Source organism: Gymnogyps californianus, chromosome 22 (assembly GCF_018139145.2).
Source record: "Gymnogyps californianus isolate 813 chromosome 22, ASM1813914v2, whole genome shotgun sequence".
Lineage (NCBI taxonomy): Eukaryota > Metazoa > Chordata > Aves > Accipitriformes > Cathartidae > Gymnogyps > Gymnogyps californianus.
Window position 1 is genome coordinate 3,679,387 of NC_059492.1, and position 18,121 is coordinate 3,697,507.

Here is an 18,121-nt window from a genome sequence, read left to right on the forward strand (position 1 = left end):
TCTCTGCTCCAACTGCTTTGTATGGGAGATCTTTGGAGCTTGCAGCAATCAGGAAAATAAACTAAAAATCCTGGTCCCCTCTGAGGATGTATCTTCTTGACAGTGCTACAGGTCTGTGCTATCCCTCCCTATTCCCAATAAGGCTTCTGTTTGATTCCTCCTCCCTTAGAAAGAGAAAAAGGAGAATCCGAACCGAGGAAATGTGAATCCACGGAAAATCAAAACCCGGAAAGAAGAGTGGGAGAAGCTGAAAATGGGACAAGAATTTGTTGAGTCAAAGGACAAACATGGTCCTGCTGGGTAAGCAAGTCTGGGGCTCTCTGTTCAGCTCCCCAGCGAGGGGGAGCGGGCGGGCGTTGTTGATTGTAATGCAGTTCACCCTGCTCTGCAGCTTCTCCAGATCTGCTGCACAGTGCGGATCGATACTGCCACTAATCAGATTCTCCAAAGTAAATCCGTCTGCTGATTTAAAATTTGCTAAATAAATCAGGGAGCTACACGGTTTGAACAAGGTGGCAGGAACAGCTTCGGTAGCAAGTCTGCTCTCGGCTGCCTGTCTTGTGGGCACAGAAGTGTTGAGAGCTTTGGCTCCCTACCCCATCGCGATGCCCTTCCCATCACACCTAGCCTCTGGGCCTTACGCTGAGGAGCGGAGTGGCATCTCGGTGGTATTGTGCGATTGCTTTGTTACATTTCACAAACGGCTCTTCACACCCTAAAGTTGAAGCGGGGGCTGTCCCCATCCAAGTATTTCAAGCTACAGATCTCTCTTTAGCGCTTCTGGCTTGGGAATTCATTTAACTTTTGACACCAGCAAGGCTGGAAGCAGACCGAATTCCCCACAATGCACTTCTCGCTTGCTCGCTCCTTGCAGCTTCCTTTCATATAAGAAAAATCTCTCTTTAAATCACACTCTCCAGCTAAAAATAAAACTTGCTTTTAGTTTAATAGGAGAACAGGTTTGGTTTCTAGCAGAGGAATCGAGCAGCACAACAGCACCGTTTTCTTGCTCCGCTCTTTTCTTGTGTAAGCATGTTCATGCACTTGAATTCACTTGAGGTCCAGAGTCCCCAAGAACGGGGTGGTTCTGCCACCCCACAGTGAAATGAGCTCATTGAAAGTTGAGTGTGAGAGTGGTCTCTTCCTTCAGTACTATTTCAGCTCTGAACACTTGCTTTTAATGGCATCGCTGTTTCTTGGGTTCTTCTTGATATTCTATTCCCAAGCTTATTTTTGGCATCTTTGAGTACCTCTTCTGTTTTTGCCACTGATGGTACCCAATGTAACTGGGAGTCCTTCAAGTCCAAACTGGTCAAAACACGCTCTTATAACTGTTTTTTCTATAATCAAATGCTAAGAAACATATTTTTTATTTTGGTGTTTTCTTGTTCACTAAAATATATACTCATGCTGTTCTGGTGTGTGGTAGCAATAAACAAACATGGGAGCATCTGGGCAAATTCTAGCCAAAGAATTATGCAGAGCAAACTAATACAGCTGTACATGATTCTTCATATAGGATGCTTTGAGAAATGGAGACTTTTTTCTTTTTTTTTTTTTTTTTTTTTTCCCCCCAAATGTTGCTTTAAGGTTTTGTTTTGTGTGTCCTGTTGTGGTGGTCGATAAGGTCCCACCTAAAGGCAGGTCCCGCTGTGCTGGGAAAAGCCATTCCTGCTAGAAAACCTCATTTCTAAATCTTGCAGGTTGATCCATCCACTTGGTTAATATCACTGCTGTTTGGTGGTTGAACTGCTGCACAGTTGTTTGTTGTAACCCTTCCAGGAGGCAAAGCTCTTGTGAGTGAGGGGAAAAATGAGCTTTAGATATTGCCTTGAACTCTTTAAATAAATTGCTTGTCTTGCTTTCGCCCAGGTACCCCTCTAACATGGTATATCAGAACGGCAGCATCGGTTCAAACGAAAGCATGGACGTGAACTGCTACCCGCCACCGCCGCAGACTGACTCTATTGTGCCACCACCTCCTTCATTCCCAGATGACAGCCTGCCTCCACCCCCGGTGGAATTTAGGTAAGCCTACGGGATCCCTTCTGTCACCAAGGAGTAGTAGGTGGTGTAAAAGGATGACATGAGACAGGCTGAGATAGTTCAGCATAACTTCCTAACGGGTGTTGTATGGGAACCAGAATGCTCCTGTCTGGAGGGGAAGTGCAACTGCAGGCAGGGACAGAGGCACAGGCAGCACAGCTCTCTGTAAATCCCAACCACCATCGTTGTTCCCATACAGAAGGGGACAACGGGCTTGGGCAAGAACTAGAGCAGGTTTATTTCACTTTCTAGAAGAGTAGGGTCCCAATTAACGGTCTGGCTCCATTGCATGAGTTTTCCAATGCAGTTGTTCCGGAGCATGTAGGCTTACATTCCTGATAGAGCTGTGCACAGAACAGCTTCTTTCACCTCTGTTTTTTTGTTACCATTTGCCCTGTGATCTCTGACAAATGCACGATGTGGGCGCTGAAGATGTAGATGTAGTTAAATTTAAAGGACTTGAGCATACTAGCTGACTTCTTCCCAGAGACTTCAGTGCAAGTTCAGGGCAGCTGCTTTGTATCGGATGAAATGGTGACTTCCAGTCACCTCTAGAGATGAGAATTATGGTCCAGCAGTGGCTCAAGACACAAAGGGTGAAACAAGAGTAGCTGCTTTTTTTTTAAAGGCAGTAAAACACAGTCAAGAGTAACAGGAGGAAGTACGTCTGATAGACAGGACTGCGTTAGCTTGTCTCCATCTTATCCAAAGGCAGCAATGCTGCACAAAAGGCTCTTCTGATGTGTCAAAGAGACCAAGCCCTCCACTCTGCAGCATGTTCCTCTAGGGCAGAGCAGAAATGAGCTTTCAGATGAAGCTTATGCTGCCTTATGCAGTTGCTTAGATCTCTGCCTAGCCACAAAGATCTCCCCGCTCTGGTTTTGTTTTGGTGGTTGTTTTTTAAAGAACCCTGGGAGCTAGGTTTGATCTCCAGTAGTCTGTCTTGGATCAGCACTGTGCACTGTTAAAAATTGTGATGTTTTTGTGGCAAATGTACCTTATTTTTCTGTCTTACCATGGAAGGAGATGTCAGTTTAGGGCTTCCTTTACATGTACATAGGATATTACAGTATCTTATGGGCAGTAGTGTTTTCTGGTATAAACACAGCTTCCACAAATGGGAGATTCAGCCACTCATGAATCGGTGTTTTCCTTAAGAGCATGTTGGGTTTCCATGTCTTCCTCTTCACTCCCCACCACGAGCTATGAGACATGGCTGGTGCACTCCAGCTCTGAGCCGTGGAATCCACTGAAGAGATCTGTTCCTAGCAGGTGTTCAGAGCATATGCTTTCCTGGCATACCCACCAGTCCTTGTGCGATTTATCACGGTAGACATCCCTGCTTGGCGTGTCATAAGTCTGACCTCAGCGTGGAGGGGTAGTGGCTTGCATTGCTGCAGGAGCTCTTAAGCCAGGAGACTGCTCTGAGCTCAGACGTGACGCCTGGCCTCTGGCGGAGAGGTGAGATGGCTCGTGTTCTCCTCAGCCTGGGAGATGGGACGGATGATAGCATTTCTGCCAGTCCCCAGAAGCTTTCCTTTGTTCTGGTGGTGTAGGCCAAAAGAAACACTGCGAGGGAACTAAAACCAAGGAGTGAGGTCTCATGGAAACATCAGTTAAAGCTTAGATTATTTTTTTTTTACTTTTTTTTTTTGGTCTGGATGGATCACACACGTGATTTGCATTAACATTGAGATTGTACAGTCTAATCTGGCCTCACAGCTAATAGCCTTATTTCTCTCTCTCTCTCTCTCTCTCTCTTTCTTCCCCCCCCCTTCTGTTGCAACAGCTATCCTGTAGACAACCAAAGAGGTTCTGGTTCTGGAGGGACCAAACGATCCAGCCTGGTTAGCCCGAGCCACCCGCCACCAGCTCCTCCGATCGGATCCCCCTCAGCAACCAGGCCGGGCTTTGCTCCCCCTCCGGCACCACCTCCACCACCACCACTGATGGGAAACGCCCCCCCACCACCACCTCCCATGGGCTTCCCATCCCCGGGAACCCCACCACCACCCTCGCCCCCTTCTTTCCCTCCTCACCCCGAGTTTGCTGCCCCGCCACCACCACCGCCCCCACCAGCAGTCGAATATGCCAGCGTGCTCCCGCCTCCGCTCCCGCAGCTGGGCAGTGGGAGTGCGCCGCCTCCCCCTCCACCACCGCCGCCTCCTGGCCCACCGCCTCTTTCTTCCAGTGGTCTGGATGGTCCCCCACCCCCTCCTCCACCCTCAGACACCTCTGCCTCCAAGCCCAAGTCATCCTTGCCTGCGGTTAGCGATGCCAGGAGTGATCTGCTTTCAGCTATTCGTCAAGGTAAGGTTTTGTTTCATTACCAACTTTCTCCTTTTGCCTCTGGAAAACCCCCCAGTATCTAAGCGCGAGCACTTGAGAGCCATCTCACGAGCAGTGGTGTGACTGCCTCGCTGCTTGAGACCTGTCCCTTGTGGTCCCTCCTTGTCTGCCCACCCTGATGACAACCTCACAAGGTTTTGTGCCTCCTCCTGCGCCTTTGGAGATGGCGGTGCTGGAATTGGTGTGGTCCAAGTTTGCGAGTGGATTGAACGGCAGTGGTGTAACCCCTCGGAGGAGCACAGAAATGATTTGCTTCCCATTCCGCTTGCCCACTCAGCCTGTCTTGGCTGTCGTTCACCATCAGTGTTATCCCACAGCGCGTCCAATACTCACCGGCTGCCTTGCTTAGAGGATTGTGTGCTTTGGCGATTTCAGTGTGACCAAAGCCTTTGCGTGATCCCCTCCGTTGCCTTCTTCCCAACAGGCTTCCAGCTCCGCAAGGTGGAGGAGCAGCGGGAACAGGAGAAGCGGGACGTTGTGGGCAATGATGTGGCAACGATCCTGTCACGCCGCATCGCTGTGGAGTACAGCGACTCTGAGGATGACTCTTCGGAGTTCGATGAGGACGAATGGTCGGATTAACCACAGTCCTGTCCCCTTCTTCCCCTTCTCTCCTGGGTTAACATCTTCTTAAAGAATCAGGTGGCCAAACCTTCCAGCACTTCCTTTTTCGTCCCGTAACCAAAGATGTGCCAAGGGGTTTCAGACAACCAGCCGCATATCTCCCCTCTCCCTCCCCCTCCAGCTTTGGCAGGACTTTGTGCTCTGCCTTTCCAAAAGGTCTCCTCGCGGACACTGAGGATGCAGTGTTGGGATTTAGCTGGAGGGAGTGTAACGGTTGCTTATTTAAGAGAGCTAAACCTCCAGATTCTCGATGCCACCAGGCAGAGCACATATAAACCCTCCATCCTGAGGGATTTTTAAAGTAAAGATGGATGATCCTGTTGCGGCCGCATGGCCTTTCAGATGAAGGACATTTTCAGCTAGTTTTCTCATTGCAACAGCAGACGGTTGATCTGATGGCTCTTCCTTTCCAGTGAATACTGGTAGTGCTGCAAGAAAATGGGCTTTAAATGTCTGTTCTCTGCTGCATCCCACTGTCAAATAATCAGTTTTTGGCAATAGTGCACAATTCTTTCCCCTCTGACCCCCTAGTAGTATTTCCAGACTACCCTGCGTGGGGTGCGCTTCCGGGCTCTAGGGCTGTGGAGTGCACTGGGTGCAATGTGAGGAGGGACTTTTTTTTGTATTTTAAAAGGTGCCTTTACCTTCCTCAAATCTCCTGGACTGCTTCGCCAAGTCTGCCAAAGGAGACTTGCACAAAGGGATGCAAAGCCAGGGCAGGACGGTTGCTCGGCTTCCCGCTTCTGGGAGAGCAGAGCCACTGCCCCACTGAGACACATCTGTGTGGTCAGCACTGAGTGGTGGCGAAACTCCGCTTTGCTGATTTCTCCAATTCATGCTGAGAGTGTGTTTAAAAAAAGAAAAGGAAAAAAAAAAAAAAGTGCCTAGAGCAGGGCGATGGTGTGGGGAGGGGTTCTCTGAACACCAGGCACTTTGATCTTCTTTGGCCTGTTCGGGGCAATGCTGCAGTCAGTTTGAAGAGGTGCTGTTTCTAGCAGGGTGACCATACTTTTTACACAGGGACTTGAGTAGCAGAAAATGCTGGGTATTACCTTTGCTTCCTCCTCCCTTCCACCTAAGGAGGGGAGTTTTGTGTGCCTAAAAACATCTAGTGTGTGAACTGAGTTGCCCATCAGTTACATCAGACCTAACCTACGTTGTTTCCCGTAATTTTTTTTTTAATTATAATTCATTAGTTAATTTTAAGAAAACATTTCTTCTCGCTAACCCTATGAACTCCCAGGCTGCTCACTACAGCTACAGTACTGGCAGGGGGAGAAAATGGCGAACTTGAACTAGCTGACCTAGGTTTTATTGCTGTTTTATATTACCTTATATAGAACGTAAGCATATCTTGGAAATCTAGAAACAAATACCCCCCCCCCCCCCCCCCCCCCCGATGCTACAGATATGCCTTTGGTATTTTAATTTGGATGTGACTCTCTCGGACAGGGTCATGCAAGAAAGCAATTCCAAAGCCTTTTGGAGATCGTGGGTCCAGCTGTTGTGGGGTGGGACCAGCTGCGTGTCCCATTAAGACCAACTCTCCAATCTCTTTGCCTTTCCTATTGTAAAGTATTTTGCCAGCCTGTGCCTGTTCTTTCTTCTCTGGCTTGCTCGTTTAATGATGTTGTTGATACCTGGAACATCAAGCCCAGCCCGAGGCTGCCAGGTTGCTGAAAATCCTTCTTGGGGTTTGATCGATGGCTTCAGTTTGTGCCATCGAGTTCTTACTGATTTCTTGTGTGTGTGTGCGTGCGCATTTTTAATCTTTGACAGAGCAGATGATGGCCTGGAGGATGGGCTTTTCTGGGGTGCAGATCGAGCTGAGATCCAGTGCAACCCTGAGAGATTTACTGGACCGCTACATCATCAGATTTTGTCTGCAAATCAGCTGCTAGGCAGGCTGCAAAGGGCGTAGACGGTGAGGCATCCCGATGGGCTGGGAACATCTGAGCAGCGCTAGTTCCAGGTTCTGGAAAAGGGAACAAACCCCTCGAGTGCCAGTGAGCCATCGTGCAGCGGAGGGACTTGGAAATGCAAACTGATTATTGCTGCAAGCTGGGTAAGGGGGGCTGGAGGAGAATCACTGCCTCTTGTTTTTCTGCTCTTTCTGTAAGCGTCCTCCTCTGGCTTCTCTCGGAGACAGGTTCCTGGGGAAAACGGACCTTTAAGCTAACCCGGGCTGACAGCATTATCACACAGGGAAGCGAGGAGCTCGCAAATGCCAAACCTGGGTTAATTTTAAATTGCCTTAACTAGACTCGGCCCCTGCTGGGAAAGGGGAGCGAGTATTCCTGTCGCGTGAAATACGGAAAAGTGCCATATTCTCTGTGACCCAGATGGAGGGTCTGTCAGGCAGGGCCGTGCCTCGGGGTGTTAGGGACACGGTTGCCCCACGCGCTGCCTGTTGCACAAGGATGCTGCGTGGGCGATCCGGCATGGCCGCGGGTGGAGTCGGCTCCTCCGACTGCCTCGCCTGCTTGCAAGGCCCTCCTGGCAGCAGGAGGGACGCTCCTTTGTCCGTGCAAGCCTGCCGTAACCACCCTCGGCTTTCAAACTCGCATCCCAAGGTGAGAATCAAAACTGCTGGATCCTAAACAGAAGGGTTGTGGACAGGTAGGGAAGGTTGGTTGTTTTTTTTGTGTTTGTTTTTGGTTTTTTTTTTTAAATCTCCTTTGATTGCAAAAAGAAGTAGTATGAGCCTAGCGTGGCGATCCCTGAGAAACAACTTGTGTAAAGTGACCGTCTTTGAGTATCGTTGCAAAATCGCAGAGCGCTGGGCCACCAAGTAAGCTTAATATTTCTTAAACCAGTAGGGGAAGAGGAGAGGTGCCAAAAACAACCTTTGCAAGACAGAGCAGCTGTGCTGTAACTGCAGGGCTGCTGCCCCATGTAGACCGAGGGCCTGGGCTGGACTTCCCTGCCATCTTTGTCATTTCGTGTTAACTTACTCCTTCCTCCCCTTTTTCCACGTAAGGCTGGGTTGAACGGCACGGCGGGCGAACCTCAAGCATTTCACAAAGCCAAAAGCGAGAGCTGGCAGCTGGGGTCCTCCCGGCTCTCTGCCTGCCCTGGAGGAGCCCCCGTCTTTTCCATTTCAGCCCGACCCGTGTCCGTACGGAGACACGGAGCCGGAGCAGCCATTTCGCCCGTCCTGGGAGCCGTTCGCTCGGGGCGTGCAAGTTTGGGCAGGCCACTGCTGCCTTCCCCTTCCCAGCGCCGTGCTCCTGGTTAAACATTCTCCCGGTGTCGTCGCCCGCAGTGCTTGGCTGCTGCTCCCGGCAGCCTCTCCCCCGCCGCCCCCCTTCCCCGCGCTCGCAGGGAAAGCCTCGTCCCGGCTCCCCGGGCTCAGCCTGGAGCCTCATCCGCAGTCGGTGACCTTCACTGCTTTCTCCTCTCCTTATCAGACCCAAAGCACCGGACCAGATCGAGGAAGGGGCTCCTGGAGGTCCCAGATGGCCAAGAAACTGTGTAGAGTGTTGTTTCAGGGAAAGGATTTTTTTTTTTTCAGTTTTTTTCCCCCCCCCCCCCCCCAGTCCATGAACTTATTTAATGTGCCTCTTCTGAAAGTACCTGCCCTTGACGGGCTGTGGCGGGGAGCTGGCTGGCAGGGCCTGGTGTGGGGCAGATGCAGCTGCCCCGGGTCAGGTTTCATTGCTGTTGGATTTGGGGCGTGCTTTCTTCTCTTCCTTTTTTTTAAACAAAGCCTTGAAGTGGGAAGTGGATCCGATGTTTTTATTACTGTATTAACATTCATTTTAATTCATTTCAGAAACTAACCCATTTTTCTTCCTGATTAGAATGTCATAGAATTAGACGAGCTGTAACCCTCCTCAAGTGCCTTATTTTCCTACATGATATAAATATATTTATAAGAGTAATTATTCCACTTGTATCTTAGGGGTTTATTGCTGAGCAGAAGATGTGGTGGGAGGAGAGATGGGAAGTGCCCTCGAAGGACCCAGCCCGGCCGGGGGTCGGAAGGGCAATGTTTGACAGATATTCTCAGGGTGCAGGGGGTTACTCACTTCAGACCAAAGGAGTTTCAGCAGTGAAACTCTGCTTAGAAAAAAGAAGAGAAAAAAAAAAAAACCAAACAAAAAACCCCCAACAACCTCATGAGCAAAATACTGTAGACTTGTTTGATTTTTTTTTTTTTCTTACCCCTGCAAAATAAACACTGATGGCCAGACTCTGCCGCCTCGTGTGCACGGATGCGGCGGGCGTAAAGCTGCTGCCGCTGGGGGAGCGGAGCCTGCTCCCTGTCCGTACCTGTGCATCCCGGCGCAGACTTGCTGCCTGCTCTTTTCCCGTGTAATGTCTGTCTGTGCTTTTCCCTGTCGGTTGCTGAGTAAGCCAGGCTTTCCTGCTGCTTTTTTTTTTTTTTTTTTTTTTTTTTTTTTAAATAATCAGCTCGGTAACCCCTGGAAGATGATCCCAATTGCAAATTTTTTTGTAATGTACGTGTAAAAAAAAAAAAAAATAATAATTTTTTTGATCCTTTTTTAAAACTGTAAACTTGATAAAACCTTTCTATCCAATCGGCGCCTGCGTGTGTTACTCCGGGCATGCATTGGGGAGCTGCAGTGTGGTCCTTCGCACGTGGAAAGTGGCTGGTCCTGGGCAGAGGGGCTGCTGCGACTTGTCTGTGTGTGATTTCTCCTGCCCAGGGGCACGGGGAGGTGCTGGGCCACGTGAGCGGCTCGTGCCTGTACACCTTGTGTCCTGTAGCGCATCTCCCAGCGCTGCTGGGGGAGTCATTTGGGGAGCCGGGCTGCATTCGGCGTTTCGTCGAGGGTGCCGGGGCTGTGTCCTGTCCGCAGGTGCCTGGGCAGAGAGACGAAGAAAGCCAGCGGGTCCCAAGCTGTCTCTGTCGGCACAGAAGCCTCTTCCACTACCAGAATGCAGCCGTGCCAAGGTGGGTCGGGATTATCGATGGTGGTAGTTAGTGCTGCCCGCAGTGGGTAATGATGCCAAGGAAGCGCTATCCAGGAGGAGCTACCGGCCTCCCCTGCGTGCTCCCTGCCATACAAAATGAGCCCATGCTCCATCTTGCAAGAGCGGAGCCGCTGCAGCTTGGGGCTTGCTTCTGCCTTTTTTTGCCTCCATTTCAGCTGCTCGAGGTTCCCTTCTGCAGTTAATCTGCCTGGCCCAAACAAAAGGATCCGTCCCTGCTGCTCCTCGTCCCTGCTTTTACCGCGAGCTTTGCTCTGCCAGATTCCCTTGGCTTCTAGGAGACACCCGTGCGCTCGCTCTGCAGCGCTGTGCCTTTCTTGGCTGACAATAGTCCCTGGCTGCAAAACCTCATTAGATTAATTGGCCTTGCCAGCTTCTGAACAAGCAAGCCCTTTAGTCGTGCTGGGGCGCGGAGGGCAGGGGAAGGAGGGATCTCTTGGGCTTCCACGCTCCGTGGTGCTGCGTGTCCCGGCTCTTGGCTCCGTCTCGAATCCGGGAGGAGCAGCCGGCGCCCCTGGCTCCCTTGTCTGGATGGGTGCAGCCGTGGCCAGGGCTAACTCGGTGCCTCTGCTTTTTTGGAGTACACATTAGCACAAGCCCTGCGCTTTTGGGGTACCAGCTCTTGAAAGTCATCTTTGGGAGTTGGGGGGGGGGGGGGGAGAGTGGATTGGTGAGTGTCGTGCTGGTTTACCCCCTAAAAGACAAGGAAATAGCGCCAGATCTGCCTTCCCGGGTAGCCCACCTGCCCCCAGCGAGGAGATCACAGGACCCTGTGCTTCCCACTCCACCTCCACAAGCAACCCACGGAGCCGGGGAGAGCTCCTGGAGCCTCCCCTCCGCTGCTGCTCCCCGGCCCGGGGTTTTAGCTCAGTGCAGGGATGAGAAGCCCAGCAGCGAGATGAATGGTGTGCCGGTGCTCTCGGAGCCTGAGCCCCTTCCGTGAGCAGCAGTTGCCTATGGAGGAGCTGCTGCAGCTGGGGGAGAGTCTCTCGGGCTCTGCTGTGCCGTGGCACTCTGGCCTTGGCCCCAGCCTTTGATGTGTTTGCCTGTCTGTCTCTTCCACGGAGCTCAGCACCAGATCACAGCTGGCCGGGCTCCGGCTTCACAGGAGCCCCTGTCTCCAAAGACCTATTTAATTTTCTCCTTCAAGGTGGTGTTAGCAACACCCAGAAGATGCTGCCGGCTGCCTTGGACGAGTGGGCTGCGTGTCCTTTCCACCACTGACGTCAGCTTCTCTCCCTTAATTCCCCCTCTGGGACCAAAGCGAGTGCAGGCGCTGCCAGCTCTGATCAGCGTTAACAGCCTGCTCTCCCAGTGTGTGGCAGCGCTCTGCCTTGCCAATGTCACCCCCGACTCGCGCTGCCTTCGTTAGCCAAGCATCCATGGGTGGTGGGAGAGCACTACCCTCTTCCAACTCCCCGGGAAGGGCCCGCTGCCAGCAGAGAGTCCCCATTTCTTGCACGTAGGTGTGCTGAGATGGCAGCTCAGCCCCTGTAGAAATGGCTGACTCCTTCTCTCTCGCTCTCTTTCTGCCTTTTCCCCCCCCCCCCCTCCTTTCCCTCCTCCCTGCCTTTGCTGTTGCCTACGCGGTTGTGTGGGGAAGGCAATCGGCTCCCGTGCTGCGGATGGCTTTATCTGTAACTCTTCCATCTGCTCACAGCAGCTCACAAATAACCACGGGGTGCCAGAGGAATTATGTATTTGGAGCTCAAGTTTCTGCAGTCTGGCAGGGCAGCAGCTCTGCGCTGGGCTCATCCGCTCCTGCAAAGGCCAGCGCCTGCATGTGGAGGGCTTAAGGCAGCCGGAACGGAGCTGGGGCTGCGGCCAGGGCCAAATTACGCTCCCCATCGCCGTCTCCAGGCCAGGGCGATTTAGACAAAGCCCCAGCCCCGAGCCAGCGTGGGAGCTGGGTCCTCTGCGACTTGCCAACAGGGAGCAGAGGGTGCTGCCGGCCCTGGGTCCCTGCACCCCAGCCAAGGGCTCGTGGCATGAAGCCGCCTTCTGCATCGGATATTGCTGCAGGGATAAAAGGGGAGACTGCAGGGTGCTAGAGACCGACCCGCTTTCCACCCTGCTCTTCGCTGTCTCCCACCCGGAGCAGCGCTTTCGGACAGACTCTCCTCCCCGGCAAGCGCCGGCCGATGCCTCCCAGAGCCACAGCTCCCGAGGTGGCCGGGGACGATGCTTCGCAGCCTGAGCCGCACCGGGAAATGCCTCCCGCTGCCTTCGGCATTTGGTAAAACGCTTACAAGCAGGGCTGCGTTTTCTTCATTTCCTGCCTGCTCCTGCTTCCAAGGAAACAAAATCCCCCAAGCCAGGGCTGAGGTTTCTCATTTAAATGTAACCCAGGCCAATAACCAGAGCTGCTCAGCCCTCCCCACGGCCCGGCGTTCCCAGCCCAGCTGCCTGCGGTGATGCAGGGGGGATGTCGGGGCTCGTGTTCCCCGCGGGACGCACCCATCACGGGCACCCCAGTAAACCACTGGGAGCAGAGACCCATCCCTGGGATGCGGTGTGGGCGATGGGCAGCTCTCGGCTCTGCCCCAGGCAGGTCGGTTGGGGTTCAGGGTGCTGGCGGGAGGTTTTGGGGTAGCAGCAACCTCCCTCTCTCCTCCAATCTGGCAAAGCCCCCGTGTTTTCGGCACCAGGGCTTGAGCGGGGGCTCCTTAGTGGGTGGCGTGGAGAGGGCTCTCCCCTGGCAGGGACCAGCCCTGGCTTTGCCGTTGTTACTGCCAGTGCTCTTGCCCGGCATCACTGCTCCCGGCAAGGTCGCAAAGGGCAGGCGCTTGGAGCGGTAGCCGAGCCCCGGCTGCTGCCAACAGGACAGGGGCTGCCCACAGCAGAGACGGGGAGCAAAACCTGCCCGGAGCCCCATGCCCTCGCTGCAGCAGAGGCAGGGTTTGGAGGCAAGAGGCTTGCCTGTGGCTTACAGCATCTGCTGGGAGCCGTGGTGCTGGGCAGGGAGGTGCCTGGGGAGGGCTGGGCCTGCCAGATGTGCGTGCACAGCTGGAGTGATGGCGTGCCCACACCTTTATCCCGCTTCACGGCCTTTTAGCTCATATTTTAACCCTAAAGCTGGGCCGTCGGTCCCCCCCGAGCCTCTCCTGCGCATCGGTGGCGTGGGGGTGGCTGCTCGGCGCTCGGGCGCCTTCTTGGATGGATTTGACTGTTTTTTATTCCTCCGCTTTCTGCATCTTTCTCCACCAAAAAAGGGAGCAGGCTGGGCCCTGCTGCGGGCCGTTTATCTCCCTGCTCAGTGCCGCCTGCTCCGTCCCCCGAAGGGCTGGAGCAGCCAGGAACATCTCACTGGCTGGTGTGCCGGGAGAGCAACCGGCACTGTGGCAGGGTTGGGGGTCCTGGCTTCCTCCAGCCCCACGCTCAGCCTCGGCTTTCCTCATCCATCCTGGCGGGAGGGAATCGGACACAGGTAGGAGCCAAAAGGCACCTTTCCCAGCCGGGAAGCGGCACACAGGGCAGCCACGCGCTGATCGACGGCCACCGTGGTGTCTGGTGGCGGCAGGGGATGGGGCTGCGAGGGGTGACGTTCTCGGGGGGACCCGTGGTGGTGGGTACAAGGGCTCAGTGCGGTCTCCAGCTCCGAGGGGTCCCAAATTGCCGGCCGTGGCGGGGAGCCAGGCACAGGCGGCCCCTTGGCCTGACGTGGTGCGATGCGGCTGGGTCGTTGGTGGCTTTCGATGCCGGGCTGTCGCTGTGGGCTCACCCCAGCTCCTGAGCCCTGTGAATCCCCCCCCCCCCCCCCAGATCAATTTGGGAAGCCCATCAGCTCCGGCATAACCCTGTCAGGAGCTGGGGGCTGCAGCCCTGTGCCCACCCCACCGCCGGCCGTGGTGGGTGGGAGCCTGAGGAGGGTCCTAGCAGACCTGCATGGTGCTGCCTTTACGCCACGTGCTTGCACACCCTGTGGCAAACCCAGGGGAGGTGACGGGGACCCCAGGGAGCAGGAGGGACCGGCCGGGCTTGCCCACCATGGAGAAGCAAAGGGCCTGCGGCTGCTCCTCCTGAAGACATCAGCAGGGGAAGCACGAGGGAGAGAAAAGCTATTTAAGCTGCCATACAACGTTGACATAAAAACAACCAGGTATAAACTGCCCGTGAATAAAGCAGGGCTGGGAATTACAGGATTTTTCACTGCCGGGGGAGGTGGGCTCAGGAATTATCCCCTGGCTGAGAGATGGAGGGTCCTCAGCTCAGCCCTGGGGCACGACGGCTGTCTCCACCCCGCTGAGCTTTGCTCCTTTCCCCCTGGCTTAACCTCAGTGGGGACAAGGGGAGCCCTAAATTCCCCAACCCCATCCCTAGCGCTGAGCCCAGCCCCTGGAGAGCAGGAGACGTTCGTCTGCGGGTCCTTCAGCCTCTCCCCAGCCCCATCTCTCCTCCTGCTGCCATAACCCCTTTCTCGGCTCAGCTCGGCCGAGAAGCGTAAGGAAATCTTTATTTCCTTTGCAATAAACAGCACCAACCCTCCGGGGTGCCACCAGGTCCCCGAGCCCAAGGTGAAGCGAAGCCTCAGGGGCCGGCACGCATCCTGCACTGCCCGCGCCGCAGCACCCAGCTGGGCTCCGGCTCCTTTTCAGCCCTGGGCTCTGCCACATCCCGGCGTGTCTGTGGATGCACAAATGCCTGTAAGAAACCTGCTGCTCCCTGACCGGGGTGGGCAGGGGCATGGGGGGCTCTCGGGGCACAGAGCCCTGCTACCAGAGGGGACAAGCTGCCCTAATTATCTTTGCCATCGTTAACCCTGCCTTCCCTGTGACCAGCGCTGCATGCAAACAGCGTAGGCAGCAATGATGAGCATCCCAGACCCTATTTGAGAAGTGGCTCTTGCAGCACGGGTACCTCGATGCAGGGGTCCTGGGCAGAGCCCCGAGCCCTCCTGTGCCACCCTCACCAGGAGAGGGGCTGGGGTGCAGGCAGCTGCCTGTGATCTTGTTGTGATGGAGGCAGCAATAACAGCACGAGGCTGGATGCAGCCGCCTCTGCCTGCTGGATGGCTGCGAGGATGAGGATGGCCAGGGCCTTCGGTGCCGCTCCCCCCCGGGGCCGGCTCCCGCTAACAGGATGTGATGGGTGGGGGGAGCGCTGTCGCTTGGGATTTCTTAACTGGGCGCAGGGAAACAGAGCGGGGAGAAGGCCCTGCCTGGACTCGGGGTGACAGCGTGGGGACCTCAACCTGCTCTCCCCCCGCTGCGGGAGACACTGTCCCGACCCATCCCCTCCCCAGCATCAAACAGCCACACCTCGTATCACAAATTACTTTTATTCCCCCCCCCCCCCCCCATGGTTGTAAACAAGAAGCAGCCCCCCCACCCTGACCCCCGCTCTGCAGCACCCCACCGCGGGGTCCCCTTCCCAAGGGGCCTCTTCGCATCCATCTCCTTCCCCCCCCCCCAAAATGTGCAAATCCAAAGAAAGGCTTTGGCAGGGGGTGGGGGGGCAGCTCTGGGTGCCATGAGGGGGAGCAGCACCCAGGGGACCCCAAAGCTGCTGGGTTTGGGGGTGAGGAGCCGCCGGCAGCACCCTCTGCCCGAAGACAGCGAGCACTAGAGGGCAGCAATCCCCAGCGCTGGGCCGGCGGGAGGGAGGCATTAAAATCATATTAAATAATAATTAAAAAATAATAAATAAATGGATGGACGGCTGGGAGAAGGGGGTGGGTTTGAGTCCCTCCTCCTCCGGCAAGCGAGTCTCCCCCCCCTTCCCCAAACGTACAAAATATAGTTTAACTATCTGAGATAAATAACGAGACTGTAAAAAAAGCAAGAGGGGAGCGAACGTTCCCGGTATCGCCCCCCCCCCTTAAAAAAATAAAGCATCATAAATACTTTTAAAGAAAATATGAGGATCTCCCCCTTCTCTTGCATGCGCACACATAAATGTAGATTATATTATGGATAAAAAATATGTTTTTCTCTCCTGTATATTCAAAAAGTGGAAAAATAGAGGAAGAGACGGGGTTGTGCCCGAAAGGACGGGGCTGGGAAGAGCTGCTTGATTCTGAGAGCTCCTGTGATGTGTCTCTGGGAATGAAAAGGGGAAAAAAAAAAGAACCAAAAAGCAATTCCCCCAACCGCAATCGGTAAGTGAAAGGTGCAGAGAAGCTGGGGAGGGGGGGGACGTGTCAGACGTCACTGGGGGAGCGGGACCGGAAAGGCATGGTGGAGGAGAAGCACCCGCAGCACACGGTCCACAGCACTTTCTGGATCTCCTGGTTCCTGAAGGCGTAAATGACGGGGTTGATCATGGAGTTGTAGGTGGCGGGGAGGAGGGTGACGTAGGTGTAGAGGGCCGGGTAGCTGTAATCCCCCAGGAGACAGTAAATGGCGAAGGGCAGCCAGCACGAAGCGAAGGTGCCCAGGATGACGGCCAAGGTGGCGATGCCTTTTCGGGTGGTGACGTAGTGGGAACTGGCCAGGAAATGTCTCTGGACGGCGATCTGGTGGGCGTGCCGGCAGACGATCTTACAGATCTGCACGTAGAGCTGGAGCATCACCGCAAAGACCATGAAGAAGGAGACGGAGAGGATGATGAGGTGATTCTTCGTCAGGGGCTTGACGATGCTGCAGGCGGAGGGCTCCTTCAGGCAGTTCCAGCCCATGACGGGCAGGAGCCCGTAGCAGATGGAGGCTCCCCAGGTGAGGATCAACATGATATAAGTCCTGGTGACCGTCCTCTCCGAGTAGTAGGTCAGGGCGTTGTAGAGGGACAGGTAGCGGTCGATGGTGATGGTCAGCAAGCTGCTGACGCTGGCCGTGAAGGAGGTGACCAGGAGCCCTACCATGAGCAGGCTGACCGCCTCCGACGGGATGAAGTAGACAAAGGCAAAATGCAGGATCAACCCCAAACCGGCCAGGAAGTCGGCTGTGGCCAAGCTGCCGATGAGGAGGAACATAGGAGCCCGGAAAGCCAGGGTGTAGAAGATGACCACCACCACGATGGCGTTCTCGCAGGAGATAATGGTCCCGGAGATGCAGAGGACGACGTCCCACGGGTTCAAGGCGAGGGGTTGCATCACGGACTCCAGGTCCAAGGAGCTGCCGCTGCCGTTTCTGGCCGTGAACCAGCCTTGCTGGCCTTCACTGGAGTTGGGGGGCCCTTCCTCCATCATGCTGGCGGAGGCTGACCTGCCGCGGCCGAAAGCAAGAGCAGCCCCCTCAGCACCCACTGCCTGCGGCGGGGACCCACCCGAACTGTCCCTGTGCCACCCAGCCAGGGACAGTCCTGCCTCCCCCCAAAAGTTGTCTCTGGGAGAGGGGCAGAGCGGCGTGTGTTGAGGGGGTGCTCGCTGTTTGCTCCGAGGGGATTTTTCTGGACAAGGTGGTTTGGTTTTAATTCTTTTGCAAGCAAAGAAAAATAAATATGTGAATAAAGGTGGGGGGGGGGGAACCCCCACTCACCCTGCTCCTGCTTGCGTTAGCTGCTGGGCTTTGTGCACTGCGTGATTTTGGTGGATGAATACAGGGGAGCAAGACCAGCCCTGACTTCCCCCCCTCCACCCCCCCCGAGGGCTTTGGGGCCAAACTGACGGGATCCCAAGCAGCAGGTGAAGGGGCCGGCCCTGCTCCCCAAGGACCGGCACCCCGGCGGGGAGAGGCACCCTCCCGGCCCCGCCATGCACCCCCCAACCGGGGAGGATCCCCCCCACCTTGCCTTGGGGGTCTACCCCTCCCGGGGCACCTGGGCAGGCAGCACAGCCCCAGGACTGGAGGGGGGGGCACGGCTGCCCCTCGCCCCCCTTCCCAAGCGGGCTCACACCCCCTCCCCGTGTCCCCACCCCCCGGTGTCCGTGTCCCCCCCCCCCCCGGTGCCAGGCACTCACCTGCCGGGATGCTCGGCCGCGGCCCGGGCTGCGCTGGGCTCCCCGGCTGGGGGCCCGCTGCCATGGGCGCCGCCGAGTTATAGGGACCGAGCCCCGCCGGGGGAGGGGGGGGGTCGGGGGCTGGGGGGGGAGTGTGAGGGGGGGGGGTGACTCACCACCGGCCCCCCCACCCCCCCGCCAGCCCCGTTCGCCCCGCTGTGACGTCAATGGCGCGCCGGAGCCAATCAGCGCCCGCGCTGCCTATGCGCGCCGCATAGTAATCGCGCCGGGGATGGAGCAGCCCATTCATAAAAACAGCCCCCCCAC

General features: G+C 55.4%; 2 protein-coding genes across 3 annotated transcripts in view; one reads left to right on the forward strand and one right to left on the reverse strand.

Annotated features, from left to right (window-relative positions):
- Positions 1-6,381, forward strand: part of WASF2 (WASP family member 2) — a 30,380-nt gene extending 23,999 nt beyond the window's left edge. For both annotated transcript variants that reach the window (XM_050909892.1, XM_050909893.1), the window contains exons 6-9: positions 170-300; positions 1,873-2,028; positions 3,836-4,356; positions 4,820-6,381. In XM_050909892.1, the coding sequence (XP_050765849.1) occupies positions 170-300; positions 1,873-2,028; positions 3,836-4,356; positions 4,820-4,977 (966 nt within the window). In that variant the 3' untranslated portion in view covers positions 4,978-6,381. The remainder of the gene's footprint in view (positions 1-169; positions 301-1,872; positions 2,029-3,835; positions 4,357-4,819) is intronic.
- Positions 6,382-16,117: 9,736 nt separating this feature from the next.
- Positions 16,118-17,104, reverse strand: GPR3 (G protein-coupled receptor 3). Its single transcript, XM_050909899.1, has one exon. It carries the CDS (start codon positions 17,102-17,104, stop codon positions 16,118-16,120), a length of 987 nt encoding a protein of 328 aa, XP_050765856.1.
- Between the last annotated feature and the right edge of the window lie 1,017 nt (positions 17,105-18,121).